Source organism: Stegostoma tigrinum, chromosome 21 (assembly GCF_030684315.1).
Source record: "Stegostoma tigrinum isolate sSteTig4 chromosome 21, sSteTig4.hap1, whole genome shotgun sequence".
In the NCBI taxonomy this organism is placed as follows: domain Eukaryota; kingdom Metazoa; phylum Chordata; class Chondrichthyes; order Orectolobiformes; family Stegostomatidae; genus Stegostoma; species Stegostoma tigrinum.
Window position 1 is genome coordinate 25,064,744 of NC_081374.1, and position 27,632 is coordinate 25,092,375.

The 27,632-nt window shown below is 40.5% G+C and overlaps 1 protein-coding gene across 2 annotated transcripts in view; it reads left to right on the top strand.

Moving 5' to 3' along the window:
- Positions 1–27,632, top strand: part of LOC125462853 (TBC1 domain family member 22B) — a 276,012-nt gene that overhangs the window by 47,380 nt on the left and 201,000 nt on the right. For both annotated transcript variants that reach the window (XM_048553288.2, XM_048553287.2), the window contains exon 4: positions 15,280–15,459. In XM_048553288.2, coding sequence (XP_048409245.1) covers positions 15,280–15,459 — 180 coding nt within the window. The remainder of the gene's footprint in view (positions 1–15,279; positions 15,460–27,632) is intronic.

The following is a 27,632-nucleotide window of genomic DNA, read 5'->3' on the forward strand; positions in this document are numbered from 1 at the left end:
AAGGGATTTTTTTAATACTTTCTTTAGAAAGTGGGTCATTTCTATTTATCAATCTTTTCAGCTAAATTTCATGGCAAGCACCTCTGTTTGTACTGATTTGGGAAATATGTCAGACATATTAGAAGCTTTTTTAGGATGATTTATTTTTGTGTTGATATGTAGTAAATTGTATGATTTCTCTATAATGTACACCAAGTTAAAGAAAATTCAAGACTACTGTTATTTTTATTCATAGCTAGATTCTTATCTGCTTGCTCACTTCTGAATTAAAAAGAAGTTAAGAACTGCATTGTCAAGATTGCAACAAGGATATAGCTTCTGATGATTTGTGCACTGGATAGGTAAACATGTCACTGCTGGTTGGTGCACTGCTTTCATGGAGTTGTGGAGTTCCCCGGTTTGAGTTGGAGAATTGAAAGCTAATTTTGCTGAATAATTAAGGATATTAACCTTAGCCTTGCAGAAAGATTTTATTTTCCTGACTTGAGACCAGCTTACCCTACCCAGAATTCTGGGCAGGAGACAATCATGGCTGTAAGAGCTGCTCCTCCTTTTGAGATTTCTTCAGTGCTGTTCATGATTTCTTCAGTTTCTTGGAGCTGTAATTACTGTTTTTAAGGTTTTGCTTTTGTAAAAAAAATCACTGACATTGATACTTTAAATGCGACAAAAGAGAGAGAGAGAGAGCAGGAGTTCAGGAGAGACTGTGGGAGGTTGGACAATAGTTTTACAGTTCATTTTAAAAGAAACCCAGCAGTGAACTCTCATAGCTGATTGTACTTCCTCAGACAGGCATCTCTGGAAGCCAGAGTTCAGACCAAGAAAACCAGAAAAAAAGATGAAATTTCACAGCCAAATTTGGAGATACCTCCTTATCGCAACTACTCTCAGCTGGATGTGTCAAGTTTACACTAGCAGCTAAGTGTTTGTTTTTAGGACCTTCTATCAATTTTTGTTTGCACAAAGGTAATAGTGAGTGGAATGAGGGTTTTTATGTTTTACTGAGATCTGTCTCTTGGTTAATTTTTTTAATATAAGGCAGGTATTAAGTTATCCTAGAGCAGTGGGTCGGTAGGTAAAGGTACGCAGATAGCCTTTAGTAGAGCAGTGTGCTCTTGCTCTCAGATGGGGAGGATTAGGGAGAATTTCATTGTTCTGATCATTATGGCTGCAGGAAGTATGTTTGGCTGCAAATCCCATCGGATCATATGGATTGGTTTGAGTGGCAGTTAGAGACAATGAGGAATTTACAGGAATCGGGATGTGATGGATGGCAGTTTCAGAAAGGTAGAAAAACTGCAAATACCGTCCGGTAGATGGGTTACCTCCTAGGAAAGGTCGGTGAGGTAGACAGGCAGTGAGGAGTCTCCTGTGTCTGTCCATATCTCAAGTAAGCTGTTTTGGCAAATGAAGGCGATGGACTGTCTGGAGAGTGTAGCACTGACAGCCAGGTTTCTGATATTGAGACTGGCTCTTCTGTAATGTGGGGTGTGACCGGTTCCAAGTGATGGATTGTGATCGGGGACTCCTTAGTCAGGGTCACAGACATTTCTGTGGCTGACAGCGAGATATCAGAATGATGTGTTGCCTTCCTGGTGCCATGCTCAAGAGTGTCATAAAGTCATAGAGCCACAAAGCATGGAAAGAGACCCTTTGGCCGAACTTGTCTGTGCTGACTAGACATTCCAATGTGACCTGGTCCCATTTGCCAGCTTTTGGCCCATATCCCTCTGAACCCTTCTTAGTCACGTACTCATCCTGATGCCTTTTTAAAATGATAGAGCATAGAACATTACAACACAGTACAGGCCCTTCGGCCCTCGATGTTGTGCCGACCTGTCATACCGATCTCAAGCCCATCTAACCTTCACTATTCCACGTACGTCCATATGCTTATCCAATGATGACTTAAATGTACCTAAAGTTGGTGAATCTACTACCATTGCAGGCAAAGCGTTCCATTCCCTTACTACTCTGAGTAAAGAAACTCCCTCTGACATCTGTCCTATATCTTTCACCCCTCAATTTAAAGCTATGCCCCCTTGTGCTCGCCGTCACCATCCTAGGAAAAAGGCTCTCCCTATCTCACCCTCTGATTATTTTATATGTTTCAATTAAGTCACCTCTCAACCTTCTTCTCTCTAATGAAAACAGCCTCAAGTCCCTCAGCCTTTCCTCGTAAGACCTTCCCTCCATACCAGGCAACATCCTAGTAAATCTCCTCTGCACCCTTTCCAAAGCTTCCACATCCTTCTTATAATGCGGTGACCAGAACTGTACACAATATTCCAAGTGCGGCCGCACCAGAGTTTTGTACAGCTTCACCATAACCTCTTGGTTCCAGAACTTGATCCCTCTATTAATAAAAGCTTAAACACTGTATGCCTTCTTAACAGCCCTGTCAACCTGGGTGGCAACTTTCAAGAATCTGTGTACATGGACACCGAGATCTCTCTGTTCATCTACACTACTAAGAATCTTACCATTAGCCCTGTACTTTGCACTTTGGTAGGAGTAACCAGAAGGCATCACCTCACACTTGTCTGCATTAAACTCCATTTGCCACCTCTCAGCCCAGCTCTGCAGCTTATCTATGTCTCTCTGCAACCCACAGCATCCTTCGTCACTATCCACAACTCCACCGACCTTAGTGTCGTCTGCAAATTTACTAACCCATCCTTCTACGCCCTCATCCAGGTCATTTATAAAAATGACAAACAGCAGTGGACTCAACGCCGACCCTTGCGGTACACCACTAGTAACTGGTCTCCAGGATGAACATTTCCCATCAACTACCACCCTCTGTCTTCGTTCAGCAAGCCAATTTCCGATCCAAACTGCTATGTCTCCCACAATTCCATTCCTCCACATTTTGTACAATAGCCTGTTGTGGGGAACCTTATGGAATGCCTTGCTGAAATCCATATACACCACATCAACCGGTTTACTCTCATCTACCTGTTTGGTCACCTTCTCAAAGAACTCAATAAGGTTTGTGAGACATGACCTTCCCTTCCCAAAACTGTGCTGACTATCCCTAATCAATTTATTCTTTTCTAGATGATTATAAATCCTATCCCTTATACCTTTTCCAACATTTTACCAACAACTGAGGAAAGGCTCACTGGTCAATAATTACCAGGGTTGTCTGTACTTCCCTTCTTGAACAGGGGAACCACATTTGCTATCCTCCAGTCATCTGGCACTCGTAGCCCTGAAGTGCCCTAACTGAGCCTTCGCATCTCATCCTAACATAAGCCGCCGCCTTCTTGACCAGAGATTCCACCTCCTTTGTAAACCACGGCTCCCGCACTCTACAGCTTCCTCCCTGCCTGACAGGTACATACTTATCTAGGACACGCTTTTCCTTGAATAAGCTCCACGTTTCTAATGTGCCCATCCCCTGCAGTTTCCTTTCGCATCCTATGCTCCCTAAATCTTGCCTAATCGCATCGTAATTGCCTTTCCCCCAGCTATAACTCTTGCCCAGTGGTATACACCTATCCCTTTCCATCATTAAAGTAAACATAACAGAATTGTGATCGCTATCACCAAAGTGCTCATCTACTTCCAAATCTAACACCTGGCTGGGCTCATTACCCAGTACCAAATCTAATGTGGCTTCGCCCCTTGTAAATGTACCTGCTTCTACCCTCAGAATTGGTTTGTTAACTTTGCTTTCTCCAAAAACATTGTCCAATCTCTTTCAGATTTCCAGCATCTGCAGTATTCTGCTTTGCCAGGAAGGTCTTCTGTGTTACTACTTTGTGCCCACATTACGGTAATACAAAATTCATGCACCTGCAGGCTGTCAGCATGGCAATTATGTACATGAAATCCCAAGTAGTTCAAATATTTTATAAAAGGAGACAAGACTAATGGGGAATGAATTGCCTCTAATATAGGTAGTTAAGGATTAGATTCCTGCAGGAAAATTTAAAATACACCTTTTCATCTCTCTGAACCATTTTACTTTTGTTTTACATTTAGTGTCGCTTCTTTGTCACTGCCCAACAGTAATTGTAGTAACTACAGTGGTAGATTGGAACTTCTAATTATACTGCTACCAAGGCTTGTGCATTGGCATTTCTATTTCCATTTGTGGGAAACAATTTTAATAAAAGCCAAAATGACCTTTTCCCTCCCCCACTGCCTGTATCCCAAAATACAAACTGATGGAATATAATGAATGAAGTGTGATAAAACAGCGTTGTATGGATGAAATTGTTTGGTAAGCTCTTCTTTGTGAGTGTGTGGTACAGAATCAAACACTTATAAAAGGAAGATCTGCTGTGGCTCTTTGCTGATTTTAAAGTTTTACTAAAATCTTGTTCGCAGCTCAGATAATTTCACTTCCATGCAAAATAAGGTTTTGGTTTTGGTTAGGATTATGGATTTTTTTTCTCTTATCATACACAACGAAACAGAATGAAAGTTTGATTTTTGTTTTCTGATCTGGCAAACAAGTTTGAACAACAAAAAAGTGTTGATCTGCAGTTAGCTGTGGTGTAATTTCAGAAGGTAGTCCTTCCTGGATTTCTTTTAACTGAAGTTTACAAGAGTAAAGTATACTCTCTTAACTGAAGTGTACAAGGTCCTGTACAATCTCGGCAAGGTAGATGTGGATGTGATGTGCCTTTTTTTGGGGAGAAAATAGAAATCTTTGTTTAAAAATTAGGGATTGCCTTTTTAAGACAGAGACAAGGAGTCATATTTTTCTGAGGGTTACACAGTTTTGGAACTGTATGCCTCAGAAGTCGGAGGGGATGAGATCATTGAATATTTTTAAGACTAAGTAGATTGATTCTTCTTAAGCAAAGGAATCAAAGGTTATGAGGGGTAGATGAGAATGTAAAATTTAAATTGCAACCAGATAGCTGTGACTTTACTGAATGGTGTGAATGTTGGAGCAGGCTTGAGAGGCTGAAATGGCCTAGGGCTGATTCTAATTCATGTACTTGGAATAAAATTTGAAATCCATGAAATTTATCACAGTTTTTGTATATGAACTATATTTTATAAAACCTCTTAAGTTAAATACAATTCAAAGATTAGAAATAACAGTAGGTCCTAAAATTAAATTAACTATGAAAATTATACTTTGTTGAAGCCTTTCATATCTGCATTCCGAAGGACATTTGCAAGAATACCAAGTACAAAGGAGAGAAACATTTTCACACTGTAGGAGAAGAGAATGCTGATTTGTTGACAAATGGACTGTGGTAGATATGCTGCCATGGAGAATACACCAGTCAAACTGGACCCTCTCTCTCTTTTATTTCCCAACTTCCTGCCCCCTCCCCTTTCTGAAGAAGGGACCTGACCCGAAACATCAGCTTGCCTGCTTGACTGTTGCCACCTGACCTGTTGTGTTCCTCCAGCTCCACACTGTGTTGACACTGGCTAAATGCCACATTTTATTTACATTTCAACAAGGCAGGTTGACACTTTGGTGTGGGACTTTTAAAAATAAGAAAGAGGCTAAGAGAGGGGCCTGTGGAATGAGACTGGAAAAGCAGAGCAGGCCAGATTGCATCCAAGGAGCAGGAAAGTCAACATTTTGGGCCAAAATCCTTCGTTAGTGCTGAGGAGGGGGGAGGGGAGCCCAGAAATAAATAGAGGAAGTGGATTAAGGCTGGGGGGTAGGGTAGGAGAGATGGCGATAAGTGGATGCAGATAGGGTGTTATTGTGAGAGATAATGGGAACTGCAGATGCAAGCAGCATCTCAGGAGCACAAAAGCTGACGTTTCGGGCCTAGACCCTTCATTAGAGAGGGGTTGGGGTTAGGGCTCTGGAATAAATAGGGAGAGAGGGGGAGGTGGACCGAAGATGGAGAGAAAAGAAGATAGGTGGAGAGAGTATAGGTGGGGAGGTAGGGAGGGGATAGGTCAGTCCAGGGAAGACGGACAGGTCAAGGAGGTGGGATGAGGTTAGTAGGTAGATGGGGGTGCGGCTTGGGGTGGGAGGAAGGGATGGGTGAGAGGAAGAACAGGTTAGGGAGGCAGAGACAGGTTGGACTGGTTTTGGGATGCAGTGGGTGGGGGGAAGAGCTGGGCTGGTTGTGTGGTGCAGTGGGGGGAGGGAATGAACTGGGCTGGTTTAGGGATGCAGTAGGGGAAGGGGAGATTTTGAAACTGGTGAAGTCCACATTGATACCATTGGGCTGCAGGGTTCCCAGGCGGAATATGAGTTGCTGTTGCTGTTCCTGCAACCTTCGGGTGGCATCATTGTGGCAGTGCAGGAGGCCCATGATGGACATGTCATCTAAAGAATGGGAGGGGGAGTGGAAATGGTTTGCGACTGGGAGGTGCAGTTGTTTGTTGCGAACTGAGCGGAGGCGTTCTGCAAAGCGGTCTCCAAGCCTCCGCTTGTTTTCCCCAATGTAGAGGAAGCCACACCGGGTACAGTGGATGCAGTATACCACATTGGCAGATGTGCAGGTGAACCTCTGCTTAATGTGGAATGTCACATGTGGGTGTGGGTGTTATTGTGATTGGTCTGTGGGAAGAGTGGAGTGGATAGGTGAGTAGGAAGATTAACAGGTTAGGTTAGGCCAGATCAGTGACAGGGGGAGGGCTGGAAATGGGCTAAGGCTCGGAGTGGAGAGATTTCGAAGATGGTGAAGCCAGTGTTGAGGCCATTGGGATATAAGCTCCCGAGGTGAAATATCAGGTGTTGATCCTCCAGTTTATGTTTGGCCTCTCTCTGACAGTGGAGGAGGCCATGGATGGACATGTTGTCAGAGGAGTTGGAGAGGGTATTACGATGGATGGGAACTGGAAGGTTTGGTTGGTTGATGCATGCAGAGCACAGATGCTCAGCGAACCAGAGCCTGAGTCTGCATTTGGCCTCCCTGCTTATGGAGGATGCTACATTAGGAACAACAGATGCAATAGAGCAAGTTCAATAAAGTGCAGGTGAATCTCTGCTGGATCAGGAAGGATTGTTTGGGGCCTTAGATGGAGGTGAGAGGAGAGGTATAGGGGCAAGTGTTGCACCTCTTGTGGCTGCAAGGAAAGGACCCTGGTACGGAATGTGAAGTTGACAAGGGAGTTGCGGAATGAACTGTCCACGCAGAAGGCAGACAGGGTCGGGGAGGGAAATCTTTCTTTTTGGTAGTGGCGCCTGATTTGTAGGTGGTAGAAATGTTGGAGGAAAATGCATGGGATTAGGAGGTTGGTGTGGTGGTACGTGATGACTAAGGGGGCTCTATCCTTGTTGGGGTGAGAGGGCTTGAGGGCAGAAGTGGTATTTGTGAGCAGAAAAGGCTGTGTTTTGAAATTTGTGATTCACAATGTATTTCAGTCCCCTGAATTTGATCAACAATTTACATGTTGTTAATAGCTTACATTGTTAACATGATGTTACTTTTACAGCAATGTTTGTCTCGTAGTTCTGCAATGGTCACATTTCTGAGATAGGTTTCTCCATGAATTAATTGTACTTGCATATATGCACAATTTATATAGGTTTGTTCTACTTTTATGGGAGCATTGATTTATGACTTTAAATTGTAACTCAGCTCCTGAAATGTCTTTTCACTTATTTCTTGCTTATGACTTTCTACAGTACAGAAATTGCAATTTCTTCTGTAAACTTTCTGAAAATATCGTTTGCTATCTTCCCACAGTACGAGCTTCTGTTACATCTTCAAGTCATCTATTGCCTTTTTTTATGGAAGAGCTGGGCAGGAGAAAAGCAGAGGGGTTAAGATAAGGCTGCTGGCTAATCGAGTATCAACTTGTGCCAAACTGTGAACAAATTGTCAAGAACCAAATGACAACTTGTTCTGGAGATTCATTTTACAAAAATGTTTTCAAATATTGTAGCAATTAGAAACTTGACAGTAAATGGAAAATCTTTGCCTAACTACAGAGCAAGATTACTTAGAAATAAATTCTACTTAAACTAGGAAGTCACTCAAGGACACTATTAATAATAATATAGTGAGCACAACTGGAATCTAGTTTATAACTCTCAATTCAAATTAGGGCAGAATTAAATTTATCTCACATGTACAGTACAAGAATTCAGACACCAGATTTTTTAACTTTTTTGTTTTGATAAATATTGCCATGACACATTAGCTGCACATACTGACAGTACATGTAAAGCTTCCCTCCATCAGAGCTTTAGCTATTCAAAAGCAACATGTTGCTGTCCCAGCAGAAAATTGCACAACATTACAATTAATATTTGAAACAATAAGCATGGGAAAGGTGCTTTACAGTTTTTAACACAAAGTTTGTGCTAAGCAAGTGTCTAGCTTTAAACATGCAGCAATTGGAAAAATTAAAAAGATTGAAAAGAAAGCTACACACAAACTACTCTGAGCTAATTCCCCTGGAGACAGAAAAGTGAAGCTCCAATATTGTGACTGCTGTTTAGCATTGGCTTACAGTTATCATACTGTAACATTCCTAAAATAGATGAATGCTGTAATATTAGAAGATATATCAGCGTTTAAATAAACTTAAAATCACCTGGCATGACTTAATTTCCTTCAAACTAATTTAGGAGTTAAAGAAACAAATGAACCACTCAAATTCTGGAAGCTATATGATACAATGGCGTATCCATATGCTCACTGAAATTATATTAACCCTTTTTAATTTCCATTTGTAATTAGGTGAAGTAAAACAGAATCTTGGGCAAAAGGTGCTAAACTACTGATGTCATCCAAACGCTGACCAGTATTTTACTTTCAAATAGTAGAAGGCAAGCATCAGCTGCATTTGAAACTTATTGCTGACCAATGTGACCAGAAAATGCTAATACTTTCCACAGTTATATGTAAGTTCCAATTTATGCATAATTCCGTTCACTTTGGCCATAGAGGTCAAGAGCATGCAAATAGGCCCGTCGGCCCAACTTCCCCATGTCACTCATTTAGTCCCATTTGCCTGTGTTTGGTTCATATTCCTCCATACTTATCCCATTCACATATTTGTATGAATGATGACATTGTACTTGCTTCCATCACGATCTCTGGCATCCTGTTTCTGATGCTAATTACCCTCTTTGTGGGAAACAAAAATGTCCCTACGGACCCTTTGGATCTCTCCTCTCTCATCTTAAACCTATTCCTCTAGCTTTAGACTCTTTGCCAGTAAAGGTGAATGTAGGTAGGGAGTTAGGGAGGGGATAGGTTCATCCAGGGAGGATGGACATGTCAAGGAGGCGGGATTAAGCTAGTGGGTAGGAGATGAGGGTGGGGCTTGAGGTGGGAGGAATGGTTAGGGAGGCGGGGATGAACTGGGCTGGTTTTGAGATGCAGTCGGGGGAGGGGAAATTTTGAAGCTTGTGAAGTCCACATTGATATCCTTGGGCTGCAGGGTTCCCAAGCGAAATATGAGATGCTGATCCTGCATCCTTCGGGTGGCATCATTGCGGCAGTGCAGGAGACCCAGGATGGACATGTTGTCCAAGGAGTAGGAGGGGGAGTTGAAATGGTTCGTGACTGGGAGGTGTAGTTGTTTGTTGCGAACTGAGTGTAGGTGTTCCTCAAAGCGGTCCCCAATCCTCCACTTGGTTTCCCTGATGTAGAGGAGGCCACGACGAGAACAGTGGATACAGTATATCACATTAGCAGATGTACAGCTGAACGTCTGCTTTGATGTGGAAGGTCTTCTTATGGTCTGAAATAGGGGTGAGGGGGGAGGTATAGGGGCAGGTGCAGTGTTTCCAGCGGTTGCCGGGAAAAGTGATTGGGTTGGTGGGGCTTTGGGAGTATGGAGCGGACAAGAGGGTGGTCCCTCCGGAAAGCAGATAAGGGTGGGGAGGGGGAAAAATGTCTTTGGTAGTGGGGTCGGATTGCAGATGGCGCAAGTGTCAGAGAATGATGTGTTGGATTCGGAGGTTGGAGGGATGGTACATGAGGATGAGGGGGATTCTGTTTTGGATGGTATTGCGGGAAGGGAGTGTGAGGGATGAGTTGCGGGAAATGTGAGAGGCATGGCAGAGGGTGTTTTCGATCACTGGAGGGGAAGTTGCGGTCCTTGAAAAATAAAGACATCTGATGCTAAGCAGATGAGGGTGTCATTGGCGGGGGACTGGTTGGGCCTGTGGGTCAGGAAGAAGTGGAGGGCCTTTCGGCCATCTGCATGGGGAATGCAGGTGTACAGGGACTGGATGTCCATGATAAAGATGAGGTATTGGGGACGAGGGAATCGGAAGTTTTGGAGGGCGTGGATGGCGTCACGGATGTAGGTGGGGGGTTCCTGGACCAAGGGGGAGAAAATGGAGTTGAGATGAGTGGAGACTAGTTCGGTGGGGCAGGAGCAGGCGGTGACAATGGGCCAACCAGGGCAGTCAGGTTTGTGGATTTTGGGAAGAAGATAGAAATGAGCGGCGCGGGGTTGGCGAACGATAAGGTTGGAGGCTGTGGGTGGGAAGTTCCCTGAAGTGATGAGGTTGTGGATGGTTTAGAGATGATGGTTTGGTGGTCGGGTGTGGGCTCATGATCAAGGAGGCGGTGTCAGATAGCCTCGGCAATGTAAAGATCAGCTCACCATTCTATAACTCCTCCTCCCTTGCCCACGGGTTATTTCAATCGCCCTTTTCAGACTTGTTATTATACACTTCTGGAACGGTTGGGACTAGAGCCCAGGCTTTCTGGCTCGATGGTAGGCACACGGCTACTGTGTCACAACAGTTATTGATGCTGGTTTTATTGAAAATGCAGATAGTGGTACTTTTTCCTTCTGTCCCCTCATAGCTGGCTAGTCATTTCATCTTTGTAAACTGGGGTGAAATCCAACCTGAAATGTTAGAAAGAAAGTATTTTTTTCCTGCCAGTCTTTATGAAATGTGTGCAAGCTCAGCTTACTACTTTGTATAAGCGCATAACATGAAATTGACACAAATCAGCACCAAGTTCAGTCTTATTTGGACACAAAGATGCCCAGAAACGAAATTATAACATTCATTGTAATGAGTTCAGTAAATGATTTTTCAAAAACAAAATGGGGAAACTTTGCTGGAGATAGGAAAATAAAGGAAGGATTAGAAATTATGTAAGTATCAATTGGAATTACTTCCTTAGTAATGATGGCTGCTTTAAATTTCAATCTTTACCACTTGAAAGTAGATTACATACCTGGTTGAGCTGCCAGCTTTTGAACCCTGTGCTTATTTGTAATAAGAGCAGGTTACAATGCACAATCTGATAGTAAGATCTACAGATGCTGGGGTCAGAGGTAACACAGTATGGAGCTGGAGGAGCACACAGGCCAGGCAGCATCAGAGGAGCAGGAAGGCTGACATTTCGGGTCGGAACCCTTCATTCAGAAACGTCCCGGCCTGAAACTCAACTTTCCTGTTCCTCTGCTGCCTAGTCTTTCAGTTCCATACTATGTTACAATGCACACTTTCTGTTTTTAATAAAGTACTGATTTAAGGGCAGCATGTTGGTTCAGTGGTTCACATTGCTGCCTCACAGTGGCAGGGACCCATGTTTGACTCCACCCTTGGGTGATTTGGCTGTCTGTGTGGAGTTTGCACATTCTCCCTGGGTCTGCACAGGTTTCTGCTAGGCGCTCCAGTTTCCTCCCATAGTCTAGAGGTATGCGGGTTAGGTGGATTGGTCTTGCTAAATTGCCCGTGGTGTTAGGGATGTGTAGGTTAAGTGCGTTGCCATGGGAAATGCAAAGTTACAGGGATAGGGTAGGGAGATGTGTCTGGATGGGATGCTTTTTGGGGGGTCAGTGTAGACTTGTTGGGCTGAATGGCCTGTTTCCACACTGTGGGGATTCTATGAATAATTTGGCCAAGTGTATTATGAGATTTATGTAGAGAATGGCAGATAACTGGGATTATCACAAAAACTTCTTTAATGAAGTGTACAGGCTACCCTGGTTACAAGACATCGGTTCGCAGTGTTGGGAGAAAGTACGACATGTTGGAGACTATCGTGTTTCAGATCAGATGAATTATTACACAGCCACTTATTTTTAAAATGTAAGTGCACAGCTATCTAATTGTGACATAAATTTTAACATTATTTTCCAAGGCAGATTTTTTTTTGGTTTAATTTAAAAGAATTGATCTTTCTTCATTTGTGGAGCTGGAGGAACAGAGTCCTGATGAAGGGTCCTGACCCAAAATGTCGACTTTCCTGCTCCTCTAATGCTGCCTGACCTGCTGTGTTCCTCCAGCTCCACAGTATTGACTCTGACTCCAGCATCTGCAGTTCTTGCTATCTTTGTCTTTGTTCACTTATAGCTTTCTCAAAAAACAGCCCTCATTAGATTCAGGTTTTTCAGATATGGAATAGAGTTTGTTGTGGTGTCTGAAAAATAAATGTGAGCTTTACTTTTCATAGTCAATCAAATGAACATTGTCAGAATTAGCCCTGGTTGTTGTAGAAGCCTTTAACCACTTAGGACCCAGCAGCTGTATTACTTGTCAATTATTCGAAGATGCAATGACTATCCAATTAATGGAACAGATCAATTTTTCTTTTTTTAGTGGATCGATTGATTACTTTTCAGTCTTCCTGCTAATTTTGAAATCCATTTGTGATTGACTGCTTTGATCAATTGCCTAGTATGTTGGTCTATTGAAAGTGTATTGGTCTATCTTTTTACTAGCTGGATCAAAGAGAAAAGAGCCGTAAATTGACTTGTAGCATCATTTCTTCCAAATCCTTCCTGCTGCATAACTGTTTTGGCCAAATATGTGATTTTATGTGGAGAAGGTGGATATCTGGGAGTCTCTCAAGACCATGTCCATTCCTCACGTTTTATGTGATGGATATGTCGGCCAAATTATAGGAGTTACTTCAGAGATTTGCACTGCTTTTAAGATTTCTGAATTTGTGGAACTTTGTTCTTTGTAACCAATGCTTTTAGAAAAATTGAGTATTCTCATTGTGATTGACCTACTTCACTGTCTATTTCCCAACCACAGCTTAACCATAGTTACGATTAACCTAAAAACATATATAATTTATTTTCTGTTGATTTAAGGCAGGTAATGAGCAACGCCCACCAATTTCTCTGTACTTTATCAACTAATAAAGGGATAATGTTTATCAAATACGAGTATGATGTAAGGCAGTAATGAGGTTCTAATATTTTTCCACAGGGTGAGACAATTGAGAGAACTTCCAAATTAAAATTATCATTTATTTTAAAAAAAAGAAATAAGGATTGTGGATGCTGGAAATCAGAAACCGAACAGAAATTTCTGATTTTGTTCATAATTTGTTTTCTTTTATTGTAAATTACTTAGTTTTTAACCAGTCAGTACAGGGTAGTTTTTTCAAATCTTCCTCTTTCTCCCATTTAAAAGTTTGTTTCTTGTTGTCAACTCTCTTCTGTCCTCAACTAGAGTATTTTTACATCCATTACTTGCCAACCGTGTCATTATATCTTTCAAGCCATCGTCCCCATCTTTGGACAGGTGCAGTAATTCAGGAATTTGTACTGTAAACTCCTTTTAAATACTCCTCTGTGATCAAGAATCCTGCTTTCATCACTTGAGCTTTCCTCGTTTTGTTTGGAAGTTATTTCAGCTAGGAATGCATAATTAATAGCTTTTCAATTTTTCTGGGCAAGTTGTCCTTTCAGAAGCTACCTCTGGTTTAAACATGCTTTCACATGGGAAATGACACTTCACTTTGTCATTTCAGTTAAAGTTGCGATTTCCTATGCAATGCAATCCTGACTTTGAGGGTGGACTGTAATGTATAGTCTTATGTCCTTTATATATTCTTACGCCCTTTATGTGCCAGTTTTAGTTATGTATGTAAGATTCAGCCAGAGCTCATCTGCTCCATCCATTTCTTTCTTGTTTCTTTCTCTTTTTTTTCTCTCTCGTTTCCTTTCTTCACTCCTGGCCTCAGCACGGATCCAGTGCAGCACATGTGTGGTCTCTTGCCAGCGCATGGTCTCTTGGTTGTCTATGGCAGCCTGTTAGCCCAGCCTAGTCTCTTAGTGGTTCATGGCAGTTTCTTGGCCTGGTCTCCCAGCAGCTTGTGGCAGTGGATCAGCCAGATCTTGGTGCGCCTTGGCAGTCTCTCAGCTTGGCATGGTGATATCTCTGCATGCAAGTGGGTCCTGCCTGGGCTTGTTCAGGAGCCACAAGGGGGAGGCGAGGGAAGTGGCAGCTTCAGCAGCAGCAGTGATGGCATTGCGAACCAACATGAGAAGAGCGAGTGTGGTGAGGGAGGTCCCCCGGTGCCTGCAGTGACTATGTTGAGCACAGGCAGATGCAGTCTCCTGAAGAGCAAGATAAGCAGAGAACTCATGGAAGATTGCTGAACATTTAATTATTAAACTTTTAACTTTTAACTATTTAACTTTTAACAATTTTTACTAAAAAAAATTAAGAAGGTCTTTAATGTTAATTACCTATCTTTATTTTTCCAATTATTCTATGAAGGTATTGCATAACTTTTTGATTAATTCTCTTACTGAAGTTTTTTCTTTCTTGGTACTTAGGTTTTAAACAAAAGATGGTGCCAAGTGTGGTGACATTATACACTTTTCACTTTACTCCTGTACTTGAGTACACATGACAGTAAAATCTAAATCTAAGATATGATGCATTTTTTGATGTATCTTTGAAATAACATTTGAGTCAGTTAGAGCCATGAGGGTCAAATATTGAGTTTCTTCAAAGAACTTAAGAGGCATATCACGCTGTTACCACAAGATGACGGTCAATCTGAAGTAGTTAGGAGTAAAAAAACACATCAGATCCTGCAATAGCAAGTAACCATGTAAAAAATAAACAATGATATGTTGTGGATGAATTCTGCTCTATGTTTAAAGAAAGGGCATGTTCTAATGAGCTTTTGACATTTTCAGTAAATGTTATACTTTGTGTAAATTGAGTGAAAAGGTGCCTAATTGCTTATATTGAGTACTTTTAACCTAATTAATGTTCAATAAACCTGGTAGCAATCCAAAGTTAATGAAATCATGAGAGAGAACGCTGCCTATCCAGTGAATAGGTGAACATTAATGGGGAATCTTTATCTAATTCCTGGGCCTCGCTACATTTAACTAGATATTGAGGGATAAAGACCTATTTCACATCACTTGTTCATAGATTGATGGATTTGGCACTTGATGGGAGCAGAACGTGAATTTCTTGAGTGATCTCACCGTGAATCCGTTTTCAAATACGTGTGTAATTTGCTTCATTCATAGCGTTTGTTGTATGATTATGTAATAATCTGTAGTATTTATTAAATGTCCACATGGTTATGAGGATACAGCTAACTTGTCTGTGTTGGGTAATATAATGAATGTAACTTTGTTTTATCCTAGGTGGCTCTTTAGGCAGAGTAACACTCCAAAAACAGCAGTCACTCCCTTCACGGCCTGTTATTCCATTAGTGGCACGAATTTCAGATCAGAATGCATCTGGGGTCCCGCCAATGACAATAAGAGAAAAGTCCCGTCATGAAAAGTTCAAACAGCTTTTAAGCAGTGCAAACACAGATTTAGGTAAGTTCCTAAAGAAATAACTGATGAAACCCATCAGATTTAATCCTTTGGAATTTGTCATGTATTTTCATTCCGTGTTTGATTATTGTTGATTGCAAAAACTACAGCGTTGCAATATGATATTTTTATTTTTTGTTTTATTGATGAGCTCTCCTTTGCTCCTCTTCTCTTTTCACCTTCTCCCACTTATGTCTGCTCCCCTCTGAACTCTCCTCTCTATACCTCCTTCCCTCTTGCTCAGTCTTCTCCTTCACCGTATCAAATATGGAAATGTATATTGTAAGTCTCAGTGAGCGTTTCCTTTTGCATTTCTGTATCATGAAAAAGGTAAGGTTTGTACAGTCAGCTTTAGCAAATTTGTATTATAATATCTAATTTATTGCTGAGTTTAAGATGATCCCTGAATCGTTGTAATGCATCACTGCATTCAAAATGTAAGAAATGTGACATGTTCAGAGTTGCTGCCATAGATCAACTTAAGAAAATATTGGAAGCAGAGACCTTTTTAAACTTCTTTCCATTTTTAATTTTCCATCTTTAATAGGTCTACAAATATAATCGCCCAGATTTTCTGATGGTCAGATAGTCGTTTCTGTAACTTAGATGGCTACTGCGCATGGGGATCCTGAAGAATCCTTGATACAGCAGATACTGAAGGAAATACCTAGGAAATTAAAAATTCTAATGGGCAATTCTCCTAAACTTGGAAAGTTCCAAAAGTACCCATTTTATTCTGAGAATTCAGAGGGCTGCACTGCAGTTCGGTAAATAGTTGCTGAGGAAATATGTAGATCTTTAAAAACATAGCCTAATTCCTGGGTAACTATTGAAGTCTCAAACATGTTACACCACCTTGCAATCACAACTTCCCCAGACTACCTGCATAATTCAATCTACCCTAACTACTCCGTCGCTTACCTGATCCGCTTCTCCTCCTTTGTGCACTAACAATCTACTCCACTTGAGCTACCTGACATGCTGATTTCAGACTTAGCTCCCATGCAAAGGTATTAAGCTGTCAATGTGTCTGGCTGTGATGTTGGACATTTAAATCACAGAATTTCACAACTAATTGCCAGGACTGCGAGGGCATAGTTTGCCTCCCCTGCCTATCTTACACCACAAGGTACCTGAGAAATTTGAAGTATATGCCCTGACACAATTTCATTCAATTTGTGAAGCCCTTTAGGATTGCAGCCAAAGTGTGTTCACCATTCCTTGAAGTCCAACCCAATATTTCTGCTTTCCTGTAGTATTTCTTCAGATCTGTTAGTAGTCTCGTACTTCATTAATTCTAAAGTTCTAAGAGAGCAGTTCTGTGCAGGGAAATCAGAGGTACCAGGAAACTTCTTCAGTCTTTACTGATTTTTTAAAACCCTGTGCAATGAGCCACTCACTGATTTAATCTAAAATTTGATTTCTTTTAACATCATCTGATTGAAGATTATGTTTAAGAATTTTTTTTTATTCGGATTAAAGATACAGAAGAGGTATTATAATTTGAATTATTTTCCCTTGCAGTTGTGAAGCTCAGTGTTGTGGAATCTTTTAGTGCTGTGGTTTAACCCCCCTTTGCTCTAAGCAAGCTGCTGAATGATAAATTTTTTTATAATACTGACATGGATTTCGAAAGGTGGGATTATTAAATGTTTGACTGACTGCCTCTAATTTGGCGCATAATTTCTATGTTATATTCTGTATTTTAACTGGACAAAGTAAAATAGATTCACTTTTCAAAGCGTTTTAGTTGTGGGTTGCTAGCATTCAGTGCTTTACCTAAGTGATGGCACCAGGTCTTCAGGCTGTTTTTTTTTCCAATCAAGTACTGCTATTGCATTTTCTAAATTTCAGAAGTATTTTTTACATTGATTGCAGGAACATACAAAATTGTTCTACAGGTAGAACTCCAGGGTTAATGAGGTTTTCCTTGAGATCATTGTACAGTGTAGCACAGCTGTTGTACTTCATTTCATATTAGCATCATGTTTTAATTACCTTGCGTCTAATCATGCAGAAAAGAATGACTGAATGTAAAGTTGTATGTAGTGATGAGTTTCTATGAATGCTGTGACTGAGATTGATGACCACACAAAAATTATTTTGGAAAATAAATTCTCACTTGATCTTATCATGTCTGAGATATATTTCATTGTTTTCATAGAGACAAGGCATTTCAAGTAAAATGTTTATGACAAAAGCAAGTAATACTCAATAATAAGCGATCTTTGTAAAAGGAGGTTTTGCTTACAAAGGCATGATCCTTGATTGTGATACAAGCTGGTATTAACAACAACAATGACAATAAAAGATTATTTATAAAAGTTACCTTCGACAATAAGATATGTAATAGCTTTATAAATCCATTATAATGAAATTTAAACTGTTAATTGCTTTTGGCAAATATGTATTAAAAGGCTTTGTCACGTCCATACTTGTCCACTCTGCTTAATGCCTGTGAATGAAGCAACCCTGAATACAAAACGTACAAATTAATGATGTATGTGACACAAAAGTGAAGCACCAGCTAGGGCGCACAATTTTTCTTTATCAAAGACACCTTTAGGGATTTTCTCAAAATCGGTCGTTTGATTTTTGGGGATTCCTCTTTTTTTCTCACTAGCTCCTTTATTAGATTATGTACTCACATAGTCACATTATTGTCTGCATTTGGACTTGCAGCAATGCAGAATTAGAATTCATTAACATGCTTAATTATCAGCCATCCACTAAATTTAAAATGACACCAAAAGGAAAGCATTAATTCCCAAGGCACAGTATTTTGCACAAAAACATCACTCTGAACATACCTTCCATATTGATTAGGTCACATTTTGATACTTTTCCATCATACGTTAAGAAAGCTGGAATGTTGCAAACAGGCAGTTATTACTACTACTGTAAATCAGATTTAAATTTAACTCTTGACACACGGTTCATTTATAGCAACATCCAATATATTTTCTCCAATTATTTGCTTCTTAACATGTACTGCCTTAAGCCTGAGGTTCCACATTGATTTGCAAGTAGCATTTACCTCTGTAATTTCAATTTTTTCCAAGCTTCTAGTTAGCTGAATGCTCCTTTGTTTACATTTTTAACTCTATTGTCATTTGCGTAGCTTCCCTCTCTTTTAGATGAGCTAAATTTTACAAAAGGTGGATTCCTGCAAAAAGAACACGGAGCAGTACAGTGGCTTGGTTTTTAGTACTGCTGTCTCACAGTACCAGGAATCCGGGTTCGAATCCCCCTTGGGTGACTGTCGGTATGGAGTTTGCACGTTCTCCCCTTATCTGCATGGGTTTCTTCCGGGTGTTATGGTTTCCTCCTATAGTCCAAAGATGTTAGGTGAATTGGCCAGGCTAAATTGTCCATAGTGTTCAGGGAATGTGTAGATTAGGTGGGTTATAGGCCTGGGTGGGATGCTCTGAGGGTCGGTATGGTTTTGTTGGGCTGAAGGACCTGTTTCTATCCTGTAGGGATTCTATGATCTATGATCTATTACAATAATTAAGTCTGTATGTGACACAAGTGAAGCACCAGCTTTTGTAATCCCAAAGAATTATAGCCTGCTTTTTCTCATTGGACTACTGATGAATTTAGCCTGAGTGTCACCATGCCACAACGAGGTAACAGGTTGAGAAGAGTTCACCCTTCAATTGAAGATGCGTTGTTGGTGTCACACTGAATTGCGAGCCAGCTGTCCAGCAACTGACTTAACTGACCCTGTAAGTCTGTAAATAACAAAGGCAAGGATGACAGTTTCATCAGCTAATTGATTAAGGTAGAGTGCAGTTAAGTTATGTTAAAAAGGTGATTGTGGAGTATCTTTTTATGAAAAAGATCTGAGCTTGGAAGCTTTGCAAAGGGTCAAATCTCATCTGAGAATATGAACAGTTTAATTTTGGGTTAATCTCGGACAGTGGCTCAGGATGAAGAGGAGAATTAGTGACCAGCCAGTGGAGTTTATGATGAAGACTAAAAACCCTTGTTTCTATTTTCAGGGCATTTAATTCCCGAACCTTCTGCACATTGAGTACTAATTGTCAGATGAGCAATGTGGGGGATTTGGTAGAGGTCACAAGATTGAGCTTAGGTTTCGTCAAAGTACAAATGGAATTTGATGTGTTTTTGGATGATATTGTGAATAAATGAATAGGATTAGACAATATCACCTACTATGGGTATCAGCCAGGGAGCATTGTTACAACTTGACCATTGAGCATGGCTGTAATCTTGGTTTCTAGCAAATCTCCATGAATTAGAATTAAGACTGGAAGCTCTGGTTGTATTTTACTCTACATAATCTGTTGGCTCAAGGGTCAGTTGTACTGTTTGAGATATTCCATTCATCTGGGACCAAATAACAGAACACTGAGCAGAAATGCTTTTAAAATAATAGTCAACATCTTGGGCTCTTTCCGGACAGTGTGTTTACTAAATCATTAAAATTCTCCACCTAAGCTCTTAATCTAATATTACGCCGGTGTGTTCTCGTATGCAAAGAATTCAAACATTGTTACTGCATATCTTCAATCGTTTGACATTGAACTGATACTTCACAGCAAGAATATTCTTGGAGCTTTGACATACAATGGGAGAATTTTAATGCTCCTCAGTGAAATGGGATGATAGTAATAGGAACTACAAAATCCATGTAAATCAAAAATGTGCATGGCTGTAATGCCATGAAGACCTTGTGGTACAGTAGGAAGGGCTGTTTGAGGTAAAAGCTAATGAAATTTTTTTTCTGGTGCAAGGAGGAGTAAAAAATGTTAACGAGGCCTACAGTTAAAAATAAACTGGTGCTCCTGCCACAGCTTGGAGATGGCCAGTCTGCCTCCTTTATAAGCTGCCACATGTCTCCCCAATGACTCTAAAACCAAACGTTTTTACAGATCTGTACATTTTGGTGATAAAAGTTAGCTATATCACTGGGCAGTTTATTGCTGAGTAGGGCGATAGCTGGTTAGGAATTACCAGTCGGTGATAAGGTTAAAATAAAATCTAGCTTTGCACGATTTCTCACCATCTCCTAAAGAAGCCTTCAGAATTGTTCATTTGCGGCTTTTCTGAATGATTTTGAATAGATTCATTTAACTTTTAACAGCAAATTATTATTTACTCTTTTTCTTATTTGATCTTGGAATATGTATATCACCGGCAAGGCGAGTATTTGTTGCCCAACTCTAATTGCCCTTCAGAAGGTGATTGTAAACTACCATTGTGAATCACCATAAAATATGTTCTAGGTATTCTCGTGATGCTGTTAGGTAACTACAAGATTTTGAACCTGTAGTATTGAAGGTAATATAGTTTCAACTTAAAATTGTCTGTTATTTGGATAGAAATTTTCAGGTGTAGTTTGTATGCTTCTGCAATCCCTTCCAGGTGGCAGAGGTCATTTGTTTGAGAGGTGCGACTGGGGGAACATTACAGTAAATATTGTTGGTAGTGCTAAATGTTGCTGTTGTGCCTTAGGGTAAAGGGAATGAATGTTGAAGGTGTTGGATGGGGTCCTCATTGAGCAGTCTGATTTGTCCTAGATGGTCTTCAGCTGCTTCAGTTATTTGTAGGGCCTCCTGCTTCAGTGAGCTGATTACCAGTCCCTCATCATTCGTGACTGGATGTGGTAGGATTGCAGAGCTTAGACTTGAACCATTTGATTGTGGAGTTGCTTCTTTCTGTTTATCACTTAGTGTTTATGTTTTCTCGTGCAAGTAGCCTTGTTTTGTAGCTTTGCCAGGTTGATCACTCATATTTAGGTATTTTCAATGAAAAGGTGGCCCTTATTCTCCATAAGGACGGTGGTGGTCACTCTTATCAATGCTGTTATGGATGGATGTATCTGTGACAGACAGATTGGTGAGGATGAGATGAAATGTGTTTTTATCCCTGGTTTCCTCACCACCTGCCACAGACCTTGTGTAATGCCCTACGAGACTTGAGCAGCCCAATCTGTAGTGCTGCTGCCATGTCACTCTTTGTGACCAACAATGAAATACATCATCCAGAGTACGTTCTCCACTCTATCATCCTCTAGGGAGGCGTTGATCCGTTAGCTGAGGTGGGCGGTCCGTGGTAATCAGCATAAGGTTTCCTTGCCCATGTTTGACCTGGTGCTATGAAGTATGGTGTCTGGAGTGAGATTTACAGCACAGAAACAAACCTTCAATCCATGCTGACCAGATATCCTAAATTAATCTAGTTTCATTTGCCAGCTTTTGGTCTGTATCACTAAACCCTTCCAAATCATCTCCCCATCTAGATGCCTTTTAAATGCTGTAATTGTGCTAGCCTCTACCACTTCCTGTGGCAGTTCATTCCATGCATGCACCACCCTCTGAGTGGAAAAAGTTGCCCCCAGGTTCCTTTCTAAATTGCTCCCCTCACCTGAAACCTATACCCTATAATTTTAGACTCCCCTTCCCTGGGGAAAAAGACCTTGACTATTGATGTTGTCCGTGTCCCTCGCGATTTTATAAACTTCTATAAGATCACCCCTTGCCCTCTGACGTGCCAGGGAAAGTAGCCCCAGACTATTCAAACTCTCTCTATAGCTCAAACTCTGAAACTTTGATGATAATCCTTGTACTTTTTTAAAAAATCCTTTCAAGTTTCACAATGCCTTTGCTATAGCAGCAAGCTAGAATTGGAATAAGTAGGAGGACTCCCTGGCAACTCCCTCCCTGCTGCCTACCCCCATTAGGCCATCACCACCTCTGCTGGGTCTATCCTACAGAAGGGGCAGAACATAATCAGTGATAATGATGGTGGTGTCTAGGACATGGCCATTCTCACAGGATTGCACCGTACACAATGTCAGGATGTTGCTTGACTAGTCTGTGAGATAGCTCTCCCAATTTTGGATGTTAGCACGGCGGACTTTGGAAGATCAACAAGCCTGTGTTTGTTGCTGTTGTTTCTGTTGCCTCGGTCAATGCCAGTTGGTCTGTCCAGTTTCATTTTTTTGTGACAACTTTGACTGTTAAAACTGAGTGGTTTGCTAGGCCATTTAGGAGAGCAGTTAAAGTTAATCTCTTATTTTTTTGTGGGTCTGGAGTCGCATGTAGGCTAGATCGGGTAAGGAGGCATTTTCCAGCATATATGAACCATATAGTTTTGACATTTTACTTCTTTGGATTTTAATTGATTTCAAATCTGGTACAGTAGGATTCAAACTCATTCCTAGAACATGACTTGGGTCTGTGGGTTAACACTGCTAGGCCATCGCTTTCATAGTTATGCCATTGCCGACTAAGTCAGCGTTGTACTTAGCCAGCAGAAATGAAGTTTGATCTGTGCGTTTGAAATGCAACATGGAGTCAGATCGTAATATTTTTGCTTCTTTGAGTGACTGGGCTGCTGCAGTATATTTAGATGTTGAATGTGCTCATTCTGTGTTCAATTTTGGATCTCTTCTACTGAAAAGCTACTCAAGCAGGTAGATGCTATCTCAAATAACTATAGACTGAATATTTACCACAAGTCTATTAATTGTTTTGTGACAGTCCATTTTCAACTTTATATTGGTGAAGCCATAGTGCCGCTTATTATCACGCGAACTATTCTTTGTTCCCTCATTGACAACAATATGTAAATTAATACTTTTTCAACTCTGTTTCTTAGAACCTTGTGTGTATTACTTTCTAATGTCATTTTTGTTTGGTGATTTTGGAGTTGGTGCGTCCATTGTAAGTAGGTAAAGACTTGCTTATGAACAAATTTTAATTTGAAGTCAGGAGTTCTAAACTGTCTGCAACCCAGCAGCAGAACATCAGTGGGTGGTTCTGACGAGCTGGAGGAGAATTCATGAGTCTTAAGATACTACCTCAGAATTCTCCTGCCAGCTTTTACCTGAACCTTCACTCACCAGTCCTTCTTCCTGCCCTCAGCATTGTCACATTGACTCGAGATTGTTGGGGACAGGTATTCATTTGTGTCCTTCTGTTATACTAAAGCTGGCCAGGTATGATTGAAATTCCAGAGTTGTCATCATTATTGAAGCCCTGCTGTTAAGTTATGTTTGGGGACTGTTGAGATTTCTGATCCACCTTAATATTTGTTTTTTTCCTCCCTCCCTTAAATGCATATACGTTTGAGGTGGTTCAGTTTATTTGCCAACAAATAGAGCCTTACTTTTGGCTTTGGTTAATGTCTCTTGTAGAAATGGTGTTGAGTTGACCTTGTTAGAATACTCTCCTACAGTTGTAACCAAATAACCAACTGTACCTATGCCATGTGATCAGAAAATAAATAATTTGGTACATTATAATTCCCCACCACCATAATCTTGTCAACATTAAATACAGTCAGAAGGCAAAAAATGAGCATTTGTAAATGCATTGTATAATTCAATGAGCTAGGGTGACGTACATGATTCAAGTTTTGGCAGAAATAATAGTCAACCTTGTAATAATGTTGAAAAATTGAGGATTTGTGTTATTGAAAAGTTGTAAACAGAAACCTGAGAAAACAGGAAATTAAATGAATTTTCTGAAAACAGTGATGTGGAAAATGAGAATGAAAGATATTGGGTGAGGTATGTTAAATGAAAGGGAAAGTGAGACAATTGGAATAGTATATCATAATGAAGAAGTTATGTGGATTCTTGGAATGCAAATTGAGAATACATTGACCAAAGCTAACATGAATCAAATCTTATTGTTATCTCATTTATGATCACTTATGCCTTTAGGTTCCAGTATTCCACACATCTTTTCTTTATGGTCAAACCATTCAAGTCTTTAATTTATTTACAAGCATAAACTCTTTTCTCTGTCTGTCTCGGTGTCCCTATCAGTGTATGTCTCCTTATGTCTCTTTCGCTGTCTGCCTCTGTCTGCTTCTCCCTCTCCGTGTGCCGCTCGCGCAGTCTGCCTCTTTCACCCACTCCCCTCGCCATCTGTGCCATCACTGCCAAGGTAAATTAACCCAATTGTGCTGTAAAAGTAGCACCCAAAATCCCTTGACCTCCAACAATAAGCGTAATGGGCTCATGATCATCTTTGTCACTGAGAGATCAAAACCATCTGATTCGCTCTTCGTTCCACCAGACCATTGGCCAATGTCTCAGTCCTGAACTTGCCTCTTATTCTCATTTTATTCTATACCCTCTCAAGACTCTGTCCATGAAAGGTGCCTTTTGTTTCTTTTTAAGCCTAATCCCACTAAACTTTTGACATTCAACTTTCCCTCCTGACCCTGACCACCTGCCCAAACAGAAAAGCTGGCCAAACCCAATTTCTCCCTTCAATTTCCACTGTGTCACTTATTTGGCCCACCTGTCACGTTGCACCCTGGGCCACTTGCCACTTGGTATTCTGCCCAATTGGGACCCTCTCTGCTCATCTAACATCCCATCCCCATAACTCGTGTACAGCTGACGCCCTTCGTACCTGATAACCTGCTTATTGGATATACTACTCACTGTCCAACTGGCACCCTACTTCGCTGACACCCTGACTCTCCCACACATCCCCATATCCGTCTGGCGTACTACCTTCTCAGCACACTAACACCACACTCCCTCTACCTATTTACATTTTGACAGCAGCTGTCTGGACCTTTTCAATATCAGGATACAATAGCTGATTGCTGTGAAGAGAGGGATTGGTTTGCCTTCCCTTGACAGATCTGCACTATGCAATAACTGTCAGAATGATGTACTGCACTGCATTTCTGAAGGAGTAATGATCAGTATTTCCTCTCAGAAATACAGAGCTTCCCCCTTCATAAAGAGGGAACTCTTTAAGACTGGAAACCTCTGTGTGAGATTACTGCTCCTCTGAAAATTTTGCTTGTTAGTTTTAGCATTTACTGTGACAGTACCTAGCCTAACCTCATCACCTCCACATTCAACTTCTCCACTGTTGCTAAATTTCTAGACTGCTTATCTTGCGTCCAGTTCTGGATTAGTAAAATTTTCTCCAGTTGAATATTAGGAAGACTGAAAATGTCATTTGTGGTACCGGCCTTAAATTAGATTCCCTGTCTACCAACTCCAACACTCTTCTTGAGAAGAATCTGAGATTAATCGAGCCTGTTCACGGCCTTGGTTTCACATTTCACCGAGTAATGACCTCCTTCCTTATCACACATGCCATCTGTTTCCACCCCCATAACATCACCCGACTTTGTCCTTGTCTCAGCTCATCTGCTGAAATCCTCATTTATACGTTTATTATCTCTATAATTGACTGTCTAATGCACCAGGCTGATTTCCCACAAGCTACTTTCCATTCACATGAAGTCATCCAAAGCTCCAGTGAAGACGATGTGAGCAGCATTCATCCCTGTATTTGTAATTCAGCAGCTTCTTGATTTTAAAATTCAAAAGCTAAATTTTAAAATTGTTCTACAGCTTCACCCCTCTTGATCTACGTGTCATTCAGCCCCACAGTCATCTCAGATATCTATGCTCCTTTTTATTCAATCTTTCATGACTGATGACTACACTTTCTACTGGCTCTGTTTGAACTCCGAATTGCCCTGCCTACTCACTTGCCTCTTTTACATCACTCCTTAAGCACCACGTCTTTGACAAAGCTTTTGCTCTACTGACACACTATCTTATGTGGATATGTTGTGTTTTGTGATGCACCTGTCTAATGCTTTATGGGTATATGATGATAAAAGTGCGACACAGAGTTGCTCTTTTCATGAAGAGCTAGCTATTGCAGCCAATAAAGAAGTCTGGTGTAGAATTTATCAGCCACTGGTTTGAGTTTGAATTTTTATCAGACTCTTGACAGTTAAGGACAGGTCGGAAGAATTTCTTTCAACCTTGTTCCCTTTTATTTTCTTGATAGACAAATGAAATGTAATTTAAGCATTTCTGTTTGTTTTAAAGTACATTTACTGAGAAAATGTTTGTGCTTTGGGTGAGACTTAAGTCTCTAATGTTATGAATTTGACATACAGCCAGTGAGAAACACCTCTTATATGCCTCATCAAATCAGTGGAATAAAACTGAACTCCCTAATTCTTCTATCCTGTTTATGCTCACAGCATTCTAATAGTGTGAAGCTGCAATTGTGCCAAACTGCTGCAAGTGTATTCCTGGAACATTAGAAGCAGGCTCATAGGTAATTCTGAAGCAATAACTTGTTTAATATTTTGACATTTTCCATCACAACGTAATTAGGAAAAAATATGTAAAATGCTTTTGAAAAGCATTTTCTGTTTTTACATAAATGTGGACATTAATGATCTAATCTCAGATGAAGTGTGAAAACTATGACATTATAAAGAATTGCTCATGATAAGGACCACAGATAAGATTAATTAAGCAAAGTAGATGGGTAACAAATAAAATATTTGGAGTTTTACAAAATAATTTTAGCAAAATTGACAAGAAGATATAAGACTGTATAAGAGATTTTATTCTTACACTAAATTCAGTTAACATAGAGATTGACTACTTTGTTAACCTCTGTAATAGATTTTTGCAGCAAAGACATCTATATTATAACTACTATTTCAGAAGTACAATCGCAGCACTATTATAAGAAAGTTACTATGTCCTGAGTAGTTTAAAAGCTTTGTTCTCATCTGATTTCATCTCAATGACAAGAAATTTTGGCAAACGCACAAGAAGAAATAAACTATTTTTACCAGTTGGGAAATCTAGGTCTGGTAGGGATGTGGCATAAAAATTAGAAATAGGGCTTCCATGAATGAAATTAGGATACATTTTTGTATGAAAAATTAGAAGCATTGAACTTTGTGTAAATAGCAGCCAGTGCTGGGTCATTTGCTATTTTTTAAAATCCCTGATTGAAGCACTTTTGTTAACTGAAGTATTGAATGATATGGATTAAGGTGAAAGTTCAACCCTGACCAAATTGAAAGGTAGAACAGGCCTGAGGGGCAAACTGGCCCACTCCTGTTACTATCATCTCCTGTTACTATCATCTTCTGTTCCTAATACTGTGTTGTGGGTTCTGCCAAAATTGAGACATGTTTGCAATAATAGCGAACCTTCACATTTAGTGATACTGTGCTGGCATATGTAGAAATGTAAAGATAATGCAAATGCCAAATTACTTATTTTAGCATGAATCACTGGAAAATTATTTTGCCTAGAGCCAGATTTTATAAAGTTGTGCCTTAGAAAAGAAGGGTGAGTTGGACAGGAGATAACAATACGCTAGCCATGTGTCATCTTAAGTTAT